Consider the following 19832-nt stretch of genomic DNA (forward strand, 5'->3'; position numbering starts at 1 on the left):
TCAAAACTTTAAGCGCCCATAAAGCTTTGTGCTCCATCTCCACTGGCAAATGACATGTTTTCCCATAGACTAGTTGATAAGGCGATAAACTCATAGATGTCTTCATTGCAGTCCTGTATGCCCAGAGAGCATCATCAAGTTTCTGTGACTAGTCCTTTCTTGATGCAGCAACTGTTTTTTATAAGATCCGCTTCATTTCTCTGTTAGACAACTTAGCTTGCCCATTAGTCTGTGATGATAAGGTGCAGCTACGTTATGTCTCACACCATAATGTTTGAGTACCTTTGCTAGCTGGTAATTACAAAAATGAGATCCTCCATCACTAATAAGTACTCTAGGAGTTCCAAAGCGTGAGAAGATCTGCCTCTTTAGAAATATAATCACAGTGCTTGCATCATTTTTAGGACACGCCAATGCCTCTACGCATTTGCTCACATAGTCCACTGCCACCAAAATATATTCATTATTGAAAGATGGTGGAAATGGTCCTACAAAGTCATTGCCCCAACAATCAAAGACTTCAACCTCTAAAATGCCCTGTAATGGCATCTCATGACGTCTTGAAATAGTCCTAGTTCTTTGACTTCTGTCACAATTCCTGGCATGATTATGAGCATCTTTAAATAGAATAGGCCAAGAAAAACCTGACAGGAGAACTTTTGTTGTTGTTTTGTCCCATTGAAATGTCCTCCATATGGTGAGTCATGACAGTGTCAGAGAATTCCTTCTGCTTCTTCATTTGTCACATATCGCCTCAAAATATTATCTGCTCCAATTTTGAACAAATACGGATCATCCCAGATAAACTGTTTGGCATCATGCAAACATTTCTTTCTTTGTTGCCAATTAAGATCTTCTAAAAATATTCCTGCAGCTTTAAAATTGGCCATATCAGTAAACCACGACCTCTTTTGAATGTACATGAGTGTTTCATCTAAAAAAGACTCCCAGATTTATGCTTCCTTACTAAGTAACCTCAGTGTTAACCAACCGAGATAAATGATCAGCAATAAGATTCTCACTCCCCTTCTTATCACGGATTTCAACATCAAATTCTTGCAACAACAGTACCCATCTAATCATACGTGGCTTAGAATCTGACTTTGTCAACAAATATTTTATAGTTGCATGATCTGTGTAAATAATCACCTTAGATCCAATGAGATAAGATCTAAATTTCTCCAAAGCATAAACTATGGTTAGAAACTCGTTCTCAATAGTAGCATAATTCAACTAGGCATCATTTAAAACTTTACTAGCATAATAGATTGTGTGAAATACCTTTTCTTTTCTCTGACCAAGTACGGCTCCTATTGCATAATCACTAGCATCACACATTAGTTCAAAGTTCTGATTCCAATCTAGAGCTACAATCACTAGAGCCGACACCAATTTACTTTTCAAGATATCAAAGGCTTTCAAACATTCTTCATTCATTACAAAAGGTATATCTTTGACCAGTAGATTACTCAATGGTTTTGCAATTTTTGAGAAGTCTTTAATAAATCTTCTATAGAATCTGGCATGGCCTAAGAAGCTTCTGATTCCTTTCACATTTGTTGGCGGAGGAAGTTTCTCAATAACCTCTGCTTTGGCTTTATCAACTTCAATCCCCTTAGCAGAAATCTTGTGTCTCAACACAATTCCTTTTGTTACCATGAAATGACATTTCTCCCAGTTAAGCACAAGATTTGTTTGAACACATCTTTTGAGAACAACATCCAAATTCGCCAAACACCTTTGGAAAGAATCTCCAAAGACTGAAAAATCATCCATGAAGACTTCAATGCACTTCTCTATGAGATTTACAAAAATTGCCTGCATACACCTTTGAAATGTGGCTGGAGCATTATATAACCCAAATGACATCTTTTTGTAAGCAAAGACACCAAAAGGACAAGTGAATGTCGTCTTCTCTTGATCTTTTGGATCTATCACAATTTGATTGTATCCAGAATATCCATCAAGAAAACAATAAAAAGCCTGACCTGCTAATCTCTCCAGCATCTGGTCCATGAAAGGAAGAGGAAAATGATCCTTCCTAGGGCTTTATTTAGCTTCCTGTAATCAATGCACATTCGCCATCCAGTAACAGTCCGAGTAGGAATAAGCTCATTCTTCTCATTATAGATTACTATCATTCCACCTTTCTTTGGAACTACTTGTACTAGACTTACCCATTCACTGTCAAAGATTGGATAAAGGATATCAACTTCCAATAGCTTCAATACTTCTTTTCTAACCACCTCCTTCATGACAGAATTTAGCCTTCTTTGTGGTTGAGCATTCGGTCTATAGTCATCTTCCATAAAGATCCTGTGCATGCAATAAGTTGGACTTATACCTTTAAGATCTGAAATTGACCACCCAATAGCTTCTTTGTTGGCTTTTAATATTTCTACCAACTTTTCTTCTTCTTCAGAAAGCAAAGAATTACTGATGATGACTGGCTTTGTTCCATCTTCTTCTAGAAAAACGTACTTCAAATGTGATGGTAACATTTTTAATTCTAACTTTTTTGTTTTAACTTCTTCTTTGATATCAATTGTCTCAAACTAAACATCCTCCACTGGAATTTCCTTCAATGTCTCCAAATTCGTCATACATTCATCAACTAGTTTCTCTTCTTCTTCATTTGTCTTCACAAGCATTAATAAGAGTTTTCTCCAGTGGAGAAGAATAATGTACCATCCTTTCTTGCACCATACAAACTTCATCAAGTATATCAAGTTGAAAACATGTTTTATCATCTTTAGGATGTGTCATGGCTTTGAATACATCAAAATTCACTTGTTCATCTTGAACTCTAACTTTAAGCTTACCATTCTCTACATTAATTAGAACTCTGGCAGTTTTCATAAATGGTCGCCCAAGAATGAGAGGTACATCTTCATTCTCCTCCATCTCCATTATAACAAAATTCACTGGAAATACAAATTTATCAACCTTTACCAGCACATCTTCAACTACCCCATAAGGATATTTAAGAGACGTGTCCGCCAATTGGAGTGCCATTCACATGGGTTTGAGTTCCAACCCTTCAGTTCTTTTGAACATAGAAAGCGACATTAAATTAATGCTAGCTCCTAAATCCATCAACGCCCTTCCAACTTCCAACTCTCCTATGGTGCATGGAATAGTGAAGCTCCCTGGATCTTTAAACTTGGGAGGTAATTGTTGTATGATTGCACTGCAATTACCTTGCACTTCAATGGTCTCCTTTTCAATGTATTTTATTTTCTTTGTAAGGAGTTCCTTCAAAAATTTTACATAGGATGACATCTGTTGCAATGCTTCAGAGAAAGGGATGATAATCTCCAGTTTTTTAAACATTTCTAATCTTTTCACTTCTTCCAACTGCTGAGAGATGATCTTATTTTGTACAAGCAAGGCTTCTTGAGATTGCAACTGTAGAACTCCTATATGTTTAATTTGAGCCCCTATCAAATTTAGTATGATTATGCAAAAAGAATAAGTATGATAGAGAATAACTCAGTTTGCATACATATAGCATATATAATCACTCACAATCAATTCATCAACCAATTTGATATTATTCAGACTTAATTCCTTTCATTCATTGATATAAGAAAAATGAGTACAAACAGAACTCCAAAATATGAATGGCTTAACAATCAATATTACATTTTTTAGAGAAAATAGATAAAAGACATCAAATCATATCCCTTAGTCGTATGTCATCATCACTTTCTTCTATTGTACTCTCCTCTTCATTCTCTTCACCCTCCTCCTTCTATCCACTATCACCATCAGATTCATCAATTTGCAACTTTCCTTTTATAGCAGCCACATCTTGATTGATAGGTTGACAGAGAATGGTTAGAGAATGCATTTGTCTAACCATGTGTTTTTCAAATTCAAAACGAGGTTTGAAGGGTGCAAATGATGATCCAACAACTTCTTCTTCTTCAGCCATATATTCATCTTTGAAGAGCCATCCATTAGGACCATGTTGTGAACCCATGTGATGCAGTGTAGTTTTTGTCAATAAGATTGTTGTTCCCATATGATTTAAAGGATTCATTAACACATTCTACCCCAAAATGAACCAGCACCTTGGAGATGAATATTGAATAAGGTAAGCTTGCAGATTCAAGTCTTGTAGCCTTAAGCATATTATCTGATATGGCAACTGCCCAGTCAGTTTGGATATTCTCCTTAAGAGCATGAAGAAGACACAAGTCTTCAATGGTTGCCTAAGCGTAATTGCTGCCCCTTGGCAGAAGAATCCATGAAATAATGAAGGTACATAGGCGGTCATCCTTCTTCATCCCGCTAGTTCTATAATGAGAGTAGTTCCGTGGCTCATTTGAGTTTCTTAAGCAGCCTTGATAAACAATAAATTTGTGGAATCCTTCCACTCCCAAATGACACTTTTAACCACCTGGTTGGAATCCAGCTATACTTAACCAAATTTCGTCAGTCAGTTTAATATCTACTCCCTTCACCCTGGAACATAGTGTTCCATCACTGATTTTCATATTTGAGTAGAATACCCTTACCAGTTGATTGTGATTATGATTCTAAGCAGGATGTTATATGTGGAATGTGAATGAGCTTATATGTGAGGTTTTGAGCTCCAGAGTTGTTATTGTTGAATACTATTACTGTGAAAGCATGAATGACTTTGCCCAGGTTTTCTATGATTGAATTACTTGCTTATTTGCATCATATGATCAAGGCCATTTGTTGATAACCCTTCTATTAGCCAAATTCATAAATTGAGCCCACTAAAAGAGAACACTATGTGTTATATCCTTTGAACCTCTAGCCTTGAACATGATTTGAAAACCCTTGTTGAAAAGCTTTACCTTGAGTTAAATAGAAAATATTTTGTGGTATTGACAAATGTTCAAGTTTGGGGTTGTTGGAAAATAGAAAGGGAAATTGAAAGCATTGAGCTAAGAGCTAATAATTAAGTATGTGAAAAGAAAAAGAGAAAGAGAAAGAAAAGAAAAGAAAAAGCAAAGCTCAATGCAAAAGAAAGTTGGGAATAAATAAGAATGATTATGTTTATATGTTTCTCTTAACTCAAGGGTTTTGTGATCTAGAAAAACCAATTTTCTTGTTATCCCAGCCACGTTATAAGCCATAGAAAAGTCCTTGTGATGATGCTTGCTGGTAAGTGTTTTTGATTGTGGTTAAATGAAAGGCAAAGTTGATTCATGTGATATTGTAATAGTAGAGTGAATGAGTGAATATCTCCTATACACTTGTGTGTTTGAGTGAAACACTTTATCTAGTGAGGATAGATTCCATGAACACATAAGAACATCTTTGCTTAGTTAATTGATCATTCATGAAAATAGCATTTGTTGGATAGTATGTGTTTGAGTGATCACTAAAAGCATGTGCACATCTTGATTGAAGTCTTGATGATGAGCTAAATTGAGTATTTACTTGTCTTGAAAGAAGGATTTTTGAATGTGGTGAACCATTATATGGATTGATGGAAGATTGAGTTACATCTTGTTTGCTTGAGGACAAGCAAAGTTTTAAGTTTGGGGTTGTGATAACGGTTGAAAAACCGTTATTTTTATGCTTAAATTTGATACCAAAAGCAACCTTTAAGACTTAGAAACTAGCTTGAACTCATATTTTTGCTTTAGTTTTGAGAATAAGAGAGTTGAAAGTGAATTTAATGGTTTTGTGCAAGATTCCCTTGATTTTGTAGGCTAATTGAATGATTTGAAAGAAGAATTGAAATACCGAATGATTGGAGTGCTGAAAAGTCAACTAGAAACCAGAAAAGTCAACTAGTCAACCAGAAAAGTCAACCAGTCAACCAGAAAAGTCAACCAGAATGCTGAAAAACCAACCATAACGCAGAAAAAGTCTGACCGAGTGGCACTTTTCGGGTGCCGAAATCACCGTTGAGGGGCAAAACAGTAGCTGGGGGGCAAAATGGATCATGCGCTAGTTTCTAAGTGGGCTTGGACCGGTTTTCTTTTGTTTTTATGGGCTTGGACTTGTTTTATGTTATTTTTATGCCCTATTTAAGGACTTGCACGTCCTAGGGTTTGTTTCTTTGGCTGGGAGGAAGCAGAAACACACTTTTCACCCCTTGGGGGTAGATTGAGAGATGGTGACGACTCTCCTCTTCTCTTTCTCGGGTTTTTCTATCTCTTCCATTCTTTCATTATTGTTCATCTAGTTTCACCATGAATATGGTGAACTAAACCTTGTATTGTTGTTGGGGAATCAATGTAGTCTTGTGAAACTCTCATATATGGAATTTGATTTTAACGTCTTATATTAAGATATATGCTTTCTTTCATCTTTAGTTAGGGTTTTTCCTCTTTGCTTATTGCTTGCTTTGTTTAACTCATTCATTGCCATGATTATTGATTTTGTCGATATGGGAACGTACGGGGAAATCTAGATCTGGGGAATTTCTCCCAATAGTATATTGGTTGCCTTTAAGCTCCTGCACTTCAGAACTAATTACTAGGAATGCTAGGAATTGTATGAACTCGTAATTAAGGATAGGCCTTCTTGTAAGGTGATTTAGAGAGTGGCATTAACAATTGATGAAAAGAATGATGAATTTCTAAAGTATATGAGAGTGAACAAGATGAAATTGATAACCCCAACAACATACTCATCCATTTAATTCATTAAAGTGTTTGTTTTCCTCTTTTCCATTGATCAAACTCATGCATACATGTTTACTTATTGTCTTTTGCATTTGAAACCTATAATCAATTGTTCACAAGTCTTAAATAATCAACAAATCATATAGCTAAACTAGGTCGTGAGTCCTTTGGGAGAACGATACTTGGTCTTACCGAGTTTATTACTTGATACGATTCGGTCACACTTGCCGATTGTTAAACAAGTTTGTGGCGCCGTTTTTCGGTGTTCATAAATTTGTCATCACCAGTTCAGGATACCATGGGTCAGCCATTTCAACAAACCTCTTTAAGCCTTTTCTGTTGAGCCAATTTTGGAATGTAAATCCTTCTCTCCTGAAGAAATTGAGTTTCACATACTTATGAGGGATTATTCTCCTCATCCTCTAGTTGTCAATGAAATTTGTTTGAGCGTTGTCATCACTGATCCACCCCTCAAGATTCAGACCACGATACATATTCTTTCTTCCGATAGTCTTGATTCCTTTTCTTTAAGAGGAGGATGATGCCATGATTCAGTGTATGCCAAGAGTAAATTTAGCCAGTGTATTAGTTAGATATTCAATCTTTTCAACATGAGCATGACAATCGTTATAATCCTTCTCAACAACTTTAATTTTAGATTTAGCATTTATAGCAGATTGTAAAGCTTTGTCAAGTTCAATTTTTTAACTTATCATTTTCTTTAACAAGGTTATTAATTATGTATTCAAAATCTTTTCTTTTAGAGTTTAATCGATTAACCTTATATTGAAGTTTCATTGCTTCAACATGGAGTTCCTAAAACGCATCCAGTAGTTGATAGTATCTGTCCTAATAGGCTCATCTTTGAAACTGTTGTTGTTGCTTTCTGAGTTGACTAATCCAGCCATGAGACATAAGTTTGTCTCCTCCTCTAGGCTTTGGTCATCTTCATCACTTGAAGATCTTGTTGAATAACAATCTTCCCATGCTATGTAGGCCTTCCTTTGCTTATTCATCCTTCTGTTCTGATTGTGCTTCTCATCCGCTTTCTCCTTCATCTTCAAATCTGGACACTCAGGTTTGATGTGTCCCTACTTTCCACATTCATAACATGTAAAAGTTATAGCTTTTCCTTTCCCTTTTCCTCCTCTTGAGTTACCTGCAAAAATCAGATACAATATTTCTATTTTTCATGAACTTTGTAAATTTCTTTACCATATTGTTCATCACTTCTTTCTCTGGAATGTTTGTATAAAAATCATCATCAGACTCGTGGCTTCTTGAAGCTTTTTTACTTGATACTTTGAGAGCTATGGACTGCTTCTGTTCAGTCTCCTCTTCCTCTCTCAACCTTCCTAGCTCCAACTTGTGTTCCCTAAGCTTGCCAAAGAGTGTGGCCTATTCATTGTAGTAAAATCTCTTGATTCTAAAATAGTTGTAACCTTTGGTTGCTAGTTTCTATTAAGACTCTTCAAGATCTTTATGTTGATTTCTTCTTTCTCAAATACTTTGCCAAGTGCAATCAGATGGTTTACTATGTGGGTGAACCTTTTTTGCATATCATAAATATTCTCTCCAGCCTTCATCATGAACATCTCGTATTCTTGGATTAGATAATTCTTTCTAGGTCTTTTTACCTCATTGGTCCCTTCATGAGTCACTTCTAGGAGTTCCCATATTTCCTTTGCACTTTTGCACGTTGATACCCTGAAAAACTCATCAATGGTAAGTGCAAAAGAAATAACATTTCTAGCTTTTATATGATACTAAGTCCTTCTATTTTCCTCTTGATTGCACTCAGAAAAGTTTTTCAAAACAGGTTTTCCATCAACTAATTTTGTAGGCTCAAAAGGACCATTAATCACAGCATCCCATACGCCCTTATCTATAGATTCAAGAAAGATTCTCATTCTTATTTTCCATAAAGTGTAATTTTCTCCCGCAAACAGAGGAGGTCTGTTTGTTGAAGCACCTTCACCGAAGGTCTGAGAAACAGAGACCATCAAGATCAATTAATTGATTTCACAGAAAATGTAATCGATTATTTTTTGAGTAATTTTCAAAAACCAGCTCTGATGCCAATTGTAAGAAAAGATATGGCTAGTTTCTCTTACCAAGAGGAGGGGGTGAATTGGTGATCAATAAAAACAATTAATTTTTCAACCTTTTCGCAAACTTAGAATGATCTTTAATCTATCTTGAAATCTAAGCAATAAAGGGCATGCAATGAAAGTAAAAGAGATAAAGAAACGAATACAAACACAAGGTTTATACTGGTTCGGCCTCAATGCCTACATCTAGTGTCCTTTCAATCAACCTGAGATTGAAAGCCAATTACACTATAAAGATATGAGTTTTTACAACAAGGCTTTACAGAGACCACCTCTCAAAGTGTAACCACCTCTTTGACTCACTAATCTAATATAGCCAACAACTAAATTGTACAACAAGAACAATCCCCTTCTGCAGTTACCCTTTGAGACACCTCTCAAAGTACAAAGAACTCAACGCTCTTCTTCCTGGCTGCACGCACAGGGAACACACAATCCAAGATTGCTAAAAACGAAATTTGATCAGTCAAGAGTACACCTTAGTAGTGCAGTAATTGATCACCAATGAAAACCTAAATTTTTTCTTCAAGAAACCTTCAAGATTAACAACTTCTGTGTATCTTGTTTCTTGGAGCGTCTCAGCACACCTATATCTCTTTTCTTAATTCACAAATATCAGATATGAAAGTTTAGAATGATGAAAAGTCATTAGAGTAGTGTGCAATGCGTCAATTTATAGTTTTCTCATAACAGGCACAATCTAATCGATTACTATAATAATGTAATTAGTTACATTAGTAACACAGTTACACCTAAAAAAAATTCAAACAGATTTAACAGATTAAGCACATAATATAATCGATTGATTTTATCACGTAAGTCAAAACATAAATGTATGACCGTTGAGACAGTTAAGACTTATCAACAAACAGTTTTTAAAGGATAACAAACTTAATTGATTACATAAAATGTGTAATCGATTAGTACAACACTCAGGCATATTGAAAACATTTTCAACACAAAACTCATCACAATACAATCTAGAAAGATATTTGCAAAGACACAAGTTTTAATCGATTTTACACTTAATGTAATCGGTTAAAACTTGTTGTTTTGCCACAGTTTAAAACATAAGCTATCTGATAAACTTAATTCATTACAACATCACTATAATCAATTATTTCATACAGAGTTGCTTTGTGCTTGTGGTTTTATCACACAAAAACATTTAGTATGCATGCAGTAGATAAAAACACAATTACGATCATAAAAGTATGCAGACCAAACAACATATCATCATATGTATCAATCATAAAGAAACATTTACATACCAACGTATGTATCAATCACAAATACACATTTCTATTGTTGTCATGAAAACATATGTGTTGTTACAATCAATGTGTTGTCATCATAAAAAAACCAAACACATCAGGGATTAGGTTTATCCCTTATATTGCTCCCCCTATCAACATATATGATTGGTGATCATAGATCACACATTCGCTCATTAAAGAGGTTAAATGTGGGAACTTGAATGTAAGATTTTTCTAACTTTGGTTGAACATGAACAATGTTCGTCTTTGAAGATTTAGTTGGCTTAGAAATTTCATAGAATTTTGGAACTATAAGCTTCGAAGGAGGTTCTCGTCGTGCATTCAACATCTCCTTCAGGCATCTTCTATCATATAGAATGTGGTCTCTCTCTTTCTTCTTCTTTTTGAAAACATTATATAGGCTTTGAAGAAAGTAGTCATTATAAAATTGTTTATGATTATTGAGCAAATTCAACTACTTTTGAATGACTTTTTCTTTCATGCGAAGAATTTGATATTATGGATGTATTTAATGCATTCCATGAAACAATGAATACTCTTTTATTATTTAAGCAATATCTTAAAAGTTGGATGTACTTATATCCTTCTTGGTAGTGTGCATTTACTTTGTTTTTCTTAAGATGGAATGTCATACGAAGTATTCAAAGTTAAGAATGCTTAATATAGGGAGTTGTTGAAGAAATTTGCTTTAACTTTGTCACAAAAATCCTCATATGTGACTTTTCCTTTGGCTAATGGATCATTTTAACAAATGGAAGTGGTAAACATTCCCTACAACACAAAATAAGTATGTATATGTTTTTTCATGCAGTACAATGTTAGATTACTTCTATTTGCTTATTGTCTGAACATGTTTGTGCTATGTTAGATGTAGTACAAGACCACACAATGTTGTTTCATTTGTTAGATACAACAATTGCATCTTTCATGATTTTGTTTTTGATTTAAAATATTGTCTTTCAAATGAAACATGTTCATGTTTTTATACTTAGTGGTTTTCAATACTTAATCAAAATCACAAGTTGTTGGACTTTTTCTCCAAGAAAAGAATGTGTTGTGTTCTTGAATCACATTTTTTGTTTCTAGTAACATCTTTCTTTTCTTTAGTTGATAGAGTGTTTCCCGTTTGTTTCCTTTTGAGTTTTTAAGGATTTTATTGGTTGGTTTTCTCTTGGTATGATCCAATGGTACGACATATCCTCTTGATTATATATAAGAGTTGATCTTGTGTTATTTTCTATCTTACATACATTTTTCTTATGTTGGGTGCTTAATAAGGTTGAATAATTGAGACTAAATGTAAGATTTGTTGAGATACGAACCAATAAAAATTTTGTGTGATCGCTCTTTCTTTTATCTTATTATTATTTTTTATCAATTTTGATTCCTAAATAAATTATATCTAGTTTTCTGAGAAGAATTTTTTTTGAAATACTTAGAAAGGGTGAATCTTTTAAAACCAATTTTAAAGTAATCAAACTCATTAAATTCTTTGGTATAAGTAAATATATTAAATAAACATTATCATAGTATATTACAACATATGCCTTGACTTTACACATCTAGAGTAGATTATGACACAGACCCTAACTCTACTCAGCCTCACACATATGCACATTATAACATATGCCCTAATTCTACTTGACACTACACCCACACAAAATAGTGGATTATGTTAACACCTTGACTCTATTCGACCACTCATCCATACATTTTCATCTCAAATATTGATTTTTATATATAAAATCTTTCTCTCTTGCTCAACAAATACTTCAATTCGCTTAATGAAGTAAGTTTAGAAATTTATAATATTGTGGCTCACTCAGTAAGCATCATCACTTGCTCAGTAAAACAACTTAATGATATATATTTTCTTAACTAATGCTTGACTCACTCAGTGAAAAATTTTCCTCAACATTTCAAGATGGAAATTCTAAATAAGTGGGCTTCGATATACAAATAGAAGAATATATTTGTTAGAATATTACAAAGAATGTATTCCAAAAAGAAATCATAATTTCTTTTTCTTTAAAAGTTTCATTGGTGTTGTTTTTATTACATTTTCGTTTTATTTTCTAGAGAAAGAAAAGGCAAACATTGTGGAAGAAAGAGTGTTGGAAACAGAACAAAGACAAGATGAAACAAAAAATATTTAGATTCTTCTTAAGAAAGGACTAGCACACGTGTCCTTCGCTTTTAGACTCCAGATGGCACGTGTTTAGAAGTCTCAGGTTTTCCACACAATTCAAGACCAATCAAGCTCAACTTTGTCTTTTTGTTTTCCAAATAAAATAAAATAAATAATTTACAAAAATTGTATATTTTTTATTCGTCTCTTTCAATTTTTTTTAAAATTTGTTCATAATATTAAAATAAGAGATAAAAGTAATACATTAATAATAATTAATTAAATATTTTAATTAATAAATTTAACTAATTAAGAATTCACATGTTTTTGATTAAAATTTGTAATTACTATAATTAAGTATCAGTACTTTTAGGATCGATTAGGTAATAACATTAAAAAAAGTTATTAGAAAAAATATAATAACTACTTTTGAAAATGATATATATACATATATATATATATATATATATATATATATATATATATATATATATATATATATATATATATATATATATATATATATATATTAGAAAATATATTAACATTTTACTCCATATTTTACAAAGCAAATAACATGAATACTACTAATATAAATTATTAGTTATATATGATTTCTTAAAACATACGTAAATAGATCAAGATGGAGTTTAACTTTCCTTAACTCTGTCATTATTAAACTTTTTCAAATTTATTCTGTGCGTGACAGGAAAATTGAAAAAGTCACTGACCTAGCTAAAAGAAAATTTATTTTATCATTTTTTATCCCCTAAATTTTCTATGATATAAATTATTTAAATATGATTTTGTTAAAAAATAAAAGAAATTGTCTGTTATACAATTTGTTTCAGTGTTTGAATAGTGCACACAAAGTTTGGTTTCAATTTTGTAACTGAAAAAAATTTGATTAATAACAACTGCAAGATTATTAAAACTAGTCAACTAGATTAAATGTAAAAAATTATATAAAATAAATAAAACTTCCTTGTGTTGGGTTCAAATTTGGAGTTCTTGGTATTGAGATCTTGTTGTAAAGTTTCAATCTTTTTACTGTTTCCTTCATCCCTTTGGAATCACAGAATAATTCCTCAGCATATTTCTTTTTTCCTTCTCTCTCCTCCATCTATTACTCTTGATTTCCCTTCTTTCTTCAGGTTTCTTTATTGTATGGTTCTGCGTTTTAGCACACACCACTATATTCTCTTCTATACCTTGTGGATCTGTCACTATGACTTCCTCACTCGAGAAGATCATGCAAGGCGAACAGGTCCTCACCAACGATTTTCAGGACCTTACAATCAAAGATCTGGTATTTTCCCCTTCTTTCTAGCTAATGGGTATGCATATTTCTTCCTTCTTTCTAAGGGGTTTGTCTTATTTTTATTCAATCCATGTGTTTAATTTCTGCTTTGTTTGGATGATTTTTGGATACCCAATTGGGTTTTCATGTTAAACTTTCAGAATTTATGTTATTGGTGGGTCTTATTTGTATTTAATCTGATATTTTGTTCATGTTATATTTTCCGGGGTTGGAAAGGTCAGAATAGAATTTGTTTGATGATTTAATGTTTCTTTGTTTGCTGTGTTGTTGATGTTCAGAGTGAGAAAGGCAGCGAGACAGTGATTCACGAGGTAGGTAATGGAAGCCATGGGGGAATCTGTGCTATTTGTCTGGATGAGATAGTGCTGCAGGAAACTGCTCTTGTAAAAGGTTGCGAGCACGCATACTGGTTTGTCTGAACAATCTCTTGCTGTTGCTTTCATAGTTGAGTTTGTGAAAAATGTACTTTCTTGAATCTCTATGTATGGTATGTTCATTGTTTCAATTGCTTTGAATTAGTTGGAATTTTCGGTTCTTATTGTTGTTTTATGACATGGATTAGGGCCCCTTTCCAAATGATGGTGTTGTTTTATCTTCCTTGAATTAAATAGGAAAAACAAAATTCCTCTAAAACGTTTGTACTTTGGATGTTATTCGTGTTTAACCTGATCATGTAGGACCGATTCATTTAAGTTGGGGTGGATTATGTCTGAGCTACATAGATCATTTAATTCATGTGTGGACATTTTTTATAGTATCTTTTATGCTTTGGATTTGAGAATTGAAGTCAACGGCAAGTTTGTGGCTGCATTACAGTTGGTATGTACTTTCGGTTGGTATGTAAATTGAGGGTGTGGAAAGATCCACAAATCCAATTCATAATCATATTGGTTCAAATCGCTTTTAAGTCCATTCTAGTTGATTCGTTTTAATTTGAAATCCATAGTTTTGAATTTTAAATCCAATCCAATTAATTGGATTTGGATTGGATGTTCGAAGGGATATCTTTTTGGATTTAAAGAAAGGAAAAATACATCTTCATCCTATGAAATCAATTGCTCTAGAAACTTTTTTGTTGATTTTCTCTTAAACATTTTATTACTCTATCTGCAAAGTGCCTCTTTGGTTTGTACAACCTTGGGGCAATGTTAGTTCGGCCTTGCATAGTCATCTGTTTCTTAGCTTTGGTTAAGATGTCCCCAACTCAGCCTTGAGTGGATCATCATCAACACGACTTTGGCCAATGCATTATCAAGTAGGTCTTGATCAATGCTTTGCTGACTTGACCTCGACTGGAACATCATTGGCATGGCCTCAATAGGGGCATCCTTGGCCCCAACCAGTATGTTGTTGGCCTATTTACTTATTACAAGCCACTTTTTAAACCAAATTATAACTGTTTTAAAAGGTTGGTCTGATCTAAAAGCTTGTTTATGTGGCCTGATTTATAGAAAGACCTACAAATAATTAGAATAGTCTTGTTTTGTGCTATCAGTCAATGCATATGATTACTCCCTCTCCCAAGTCAGTTTTATCTTGAAAATATCTTAATTATTTAGTGAAAAAATTAACAACTAAATGAATGCAAATAAATCTGAATTTGAATTTGTTACATATAATAGTCTCCGTTTGTGTGCCAATTTGATTTAAATTAAATGGATATAAATTTAAACTGACTTAAATCCAAATCTACAAAAAATAAAAATCAATTTAATTAGATGGATCTAGATTTAAAATACTACCTATTTGATTGGATTTGGATTGGACATGAACCCAATGCATTCCCCCCCTTCCCCTGCAGTTGAGTAATCCGACTTCTGTTAGTATGTGAACCTAACATATTTCTACATCTAGTATGATGTCCAATTAAGCATTTCAGGTTGCATGACTGGGATACTTAGTGTCAGGCAATAACCCCCTTAAAAGCTCAAAATGGAAGAGCTCTTTAGGCTTGACACCTGGAGAATGTACAGCCATGGTTTTAACTTGTGACAACTTCAACTTTTATTTAGTATACTGGAAATTAGACAGATTGAATTTGAACTCGCGACCACTTGGTACCATAGATTTTGATATTATGTTTTAAATGTTTAGGTTGTTAGGTGAAAGCACAAAAATGGTATTACTAAATGTTTAGCAACTAGGTTAGCTTTGATTTGACAGTTTCATTTTGAGTTTACACCAATATTTGTTATATGCAAAATTGATAATATATCTAGGTTTTATCCCAATATGTATCCCGTATGTTCTAAATGTTTAAGTTGTTAAGTGAAAACAACCGAATGGTGTTACTAAATGTTCAACAACTAGGTTAGGTTTGATTTGACTGGTAGTAGCATTTTGAGTTTACACCCAACATTTTTTCTATGCTGAAGTGATAATATATCTAGGTTTTATCCCTATTCGTATCCCATTTTGAGAGCACACCTAACAAAATGTCATCATGTTCACAAGTCTGAGTTGGTTTGACACTTTAGGTAGTAATGTTTGTTTCTGTAACGATGATTTCAAAATTGTAGCTGATGTTTAATTTTCCTCGTTGTGGGGGAAGGGTTGCTTTAGAACATTCTCAGTTGTATACTTTACATTCATGGATGTGATGAATTCTTCATGATATATATTCAGTCATATCCTATCTATTCAAGTTATCTCAGTTGATCAACGATGATACATATCATGATCAATTGCAATTTTGGAGTCAAGTGATTGGTTGTGCTTTATATGGTGGAGGCAATAATTGTTTAGGATCTTTTGTTTCCTTTAAATGAATAGGCTGAAATTTGTCACTGCATGAGATTGATCTGGTATATATTGGTCCTGTGCCAGCAATTGTGAAAAGGGTTAAATCATGTCATTCGTTTCTATTTTTGTAAGAAAATCTCAAATCGGTCCCATTTTTTCTCAAACGTTTCAATTTGGTCCCTATTTTAGAAAATTTTATCTGGACTAACAACGATAAAGAGGAGGCATGTGTCACTTTGTGGTTTTTATTGATTTTTTATTTTTTTAATTTTTTATAAAAATAAAATTTTGCAATATGTCAAACTCATGTCGTGTGTGTCATGTGGCGGTAACAATATGATGTGGTGGCAGAGACAGTGTTATGTTTCACTGTCACACCAAGTCTCATTGCTTTAGTTTCAATTTGGTGTTTCACTATCACACATGGTGTCATTGTCTAAGTTTCAATTTGGTGTCTCTAATTTTATTTGGTCCCAATTCAATCCCAATTTTTTTTTAAATTAAATAATTAAAAAAAATTAGGATTGAATTGAGACAAAATATAATTATAGAACAAAATTGGGACTAAGTCTAACACTTGACATGGTGATAGTGACATGTGGCATTTCCATTGCCACATCACACTATCACGAAACACGAAATCAATGACGCGTGGCAATTTTTTATTTCTTCAAAAGTTTTTGAAAAGATAAAAAAGCCGCAAACTGTCATCTAACACTTCTCTAACATCGTTAGTATAGTACTAACCAAAATGACTTGATTGTATTAAATTTCTCAAAAATTGAGACCTATAAAAAAAGGTGACTGATTTGAGATTGTCCTACAAAAATGTGAATGAATGACATATTTAACCTTGAAAAAAAGTATAGGTCCAAATCTAAATCTGGATTATGTACTGGACATATTTTAGTTAATTTTTAATGCTATTCTACACTTAACATTTCCACACAAACAGGTTTATATGATTTTGTATTTTTACCTTTTTGTTCTAAATGCTCTTGTTGGCTAATTACGTGAGCATTGTAGAAAATTTTGTTCTATTTGGATTTGGTAGTATTTCCTTTTCGTTCCATGCATTTTCTTTCACAGCAATGGAAACTAACACTTGGAAATTGTTGGCTGGCCCGTCAAGCTTCTGTTAATGATTGGGGAAAGCATCTCTCATGAAAAAGATGCTGTTTCTGTGGAAATCTTTTTATGAAGTAACTCTTTACTGGACTTGAAAACATCACTGTTGTGTAATGATCTCTGCTCTAAATTCTGACATGGCTGTTACCCATCATAGTTGATCATATAGGGTATGTAATTGCCTTTTTTAATACCCGGGAAGAAAATTAGAAACTTGGTATATCTTCATATAAAATAAACGATGTTCTTGTGTAAATTTTTTGCCGAATAATATTGTATCAGTTGTTCTAGCTTGTGAAATTTAGATACCATTATTTTTGTCATCATCGTCATCATTTTGTAATGTTTGTTCTGCATATTTTTGTTTATAGTTTTACTTGATTTTTGTGCAGTGTAACATGCATTCTTCGATGGGCTACGTACCGTGAGAAAGTTACTTGTCCTCAGTGTAAACATCCATTCGAGTTTCTCAATATTCATCGCACGCTTGATGGCAGGTAATTATGGTACCTTTTTTTTATTTTATTCCGTTTCAAGTTTTGTATGGGAGTGGATCCTCTATACTATTATTCAAGACTAGTATAACAAAATGCTAATATCCTTAAAAATTACTACCATATCTTATTAAAGCAACCTAAATTATTAAACATTATTGTAACAAATAGTGAAAATAATGTAGCTTCGGCAACTGCTTAAACTTTTAACATTGTATTTGTGAATTGTTGAATATTTACAATTTCTGTTTGACAATTATTCCAAGCTATATGATGTTCTTACACTTGCAGCATTCAAGATTACATGTTTGAGGAGAGTGTTTGTCTGCTACTCCGGGCCTCATGGTTCAAACCTTTATCTGTTGACGAACACGTGGTTCACGAAGATGCATACGAGGAACTAGGAGATTATTATCAGTACGAGTATGAGGACGAGGACGTGGACGATGATATGGATGAAGCTTATTATGGTGGTTCGTCAAGTTTTCGTATCGGCAACCGCAGATGGGGAGATAACGGCTACGTCAGGGCTGGTCGACAAGAAGCTCGGCCAGTTAACCGAGCGAACTTCCAGGATTCAGGAGCAACAGGAGCAAGTTCGTCGCGAGAGCCGAAGAAGAAAGAGGTTGGGAAAAGTAGCACAGGCAGAAGGGCAAAGAGAGCACAGAAAAGGGAAGCTGCTGATAAGGCTGCTGAAGCAAAACATCAGCAGCATTTGGTAAGGCTGGGTAGGAAGTGATTTTATTTGTTATGTGAGGTTTACTTTGAACTCTCCTTCCCAGAAGCTATATATTTTCTGTCATTAATTTATTTTCCTTGTACATTCTGTGTTGTGTACCATGAACCATGTAATAGATCTTGGGAAGGTGTTTAGAATAATGGTTTGGTGGGGTGGTCGGATCATCAGTTCCATGCTCACTAAAGCACTGATCAATTTAGGTTGTAGTTCTTTGTTTTACTTTTAATCCATGTCTAAACTGTACATAAATTCCTTGTCATGTTGATATTATTCACACCTCAACAATGTTTAATGTGTATCTTACCTCAAGGTTAAGAATGGGGTAAATGATCAATTTGTTATATTGTTTTCATAATACTTGAATTTAATTTCATCTTATTTTGAAGTATTTAATTTGATATTTTAAATTTACATTAATTTAACTTGTTAGATAAACGCTTTTATTATTATTTAATGTCAAAATTATTTAAATATTAAATAATTATTAATAAATTTAGAAATAAATTTTTTAATTGATCTTTTGTCAAACATTTTCAATTAATATTACTGAAGTCTTTTTCTTTTGCTTAGATCGAAAGTTTTTTTTTTTTATTAATTATTATTTAGATTTGTATTACTTAGAATTATTTTTATGATGTTGAACTTTGTTTATCATTTTTAGGTATTTAATTTTTTATATTAATAGAAAATAACTCATAATGATGGCGGCACATTAAAAAAAATTCTAACAAATGATTGGTTAAGATAAATACCGATGTTGGTGATACAAAACATATTATAAATCTGAATTAATTTAATTGATAAAAAGTATATATTTTCTTAAATTATAATGTTATACAATTTCAAATAATTTAATTAATAAAAAAATCTATATTTTCTTAAATTTTATATATATTGAAAGAAAGAATAAAAAATTTAAATTAGTTGCCAATGGTTATAAAAGTGCCAGAATTATTCTTCTATTCAATTCCACATGATCTTTGTCATTAAAATGTAATTATAAAATCAATTTACACTAAATTAGGGATTATTTTATCAGGTTTTACCAATTTAGGATTAAAATTTTTGTTCTTTTAAAAATTAATACGTATTTTTCTGTGAATTGTATTTTACAAATTTATCCTACTATATATGACCAATTATAACGTGTATAGTTGAATTGAATTGATTAAGAGATATACAAATGTAATATATGCATAATTGAATTGAATTGATTGAGAAAAGATACTGGACTACTAATGCATGCATAGTCATCTCATGAGAAATAATTGATCA

General features: G+C 32.9%; 1 protein-coding gene across 1 annotated transcript; it reads left to right on the plus strand.

The window, feature by feature from the left end:
- Nucleotides 1-13167: 13167 nt before the first annotated feature.
- On the plus strand, nucleotides 13168-18898 carry LOC124820492 (uncharacterized). The gene is made up of 4 exons (XM_088091841.1): nucleotides 13168-13442; nucleotides 13733-13863; nucleotides 17717-17821; nucleotides 18110-18898. Exons 1-4 carry the CDS (start codon nucleotides 13362-13364, stop codon nucleotides 18555-18557), a joined length of 765 nt encoding a protein of 254 aa, XP_087947967.1. The 5' UTR covers nucleotides 13168-13361; the 3' UTR covers nucleotides 18558-18898.
- Nucleotides 18899-19832: the final 934 nt, after the last annotated feature.

This window comes from Vigna umbellata, chromosome 5 (assembly GCF_029865625.1).
Source record: "Vigna umbellata cultivar VRB3 chromosome 5, Vumbellata_1.0, whole genome shotgun sequence".
NCBI lineage: Eukaryota > Viridiplantae > Streptophyta > Magnoliopsida > Fabales > Fabaceae > Vigna > Vigna umbellata.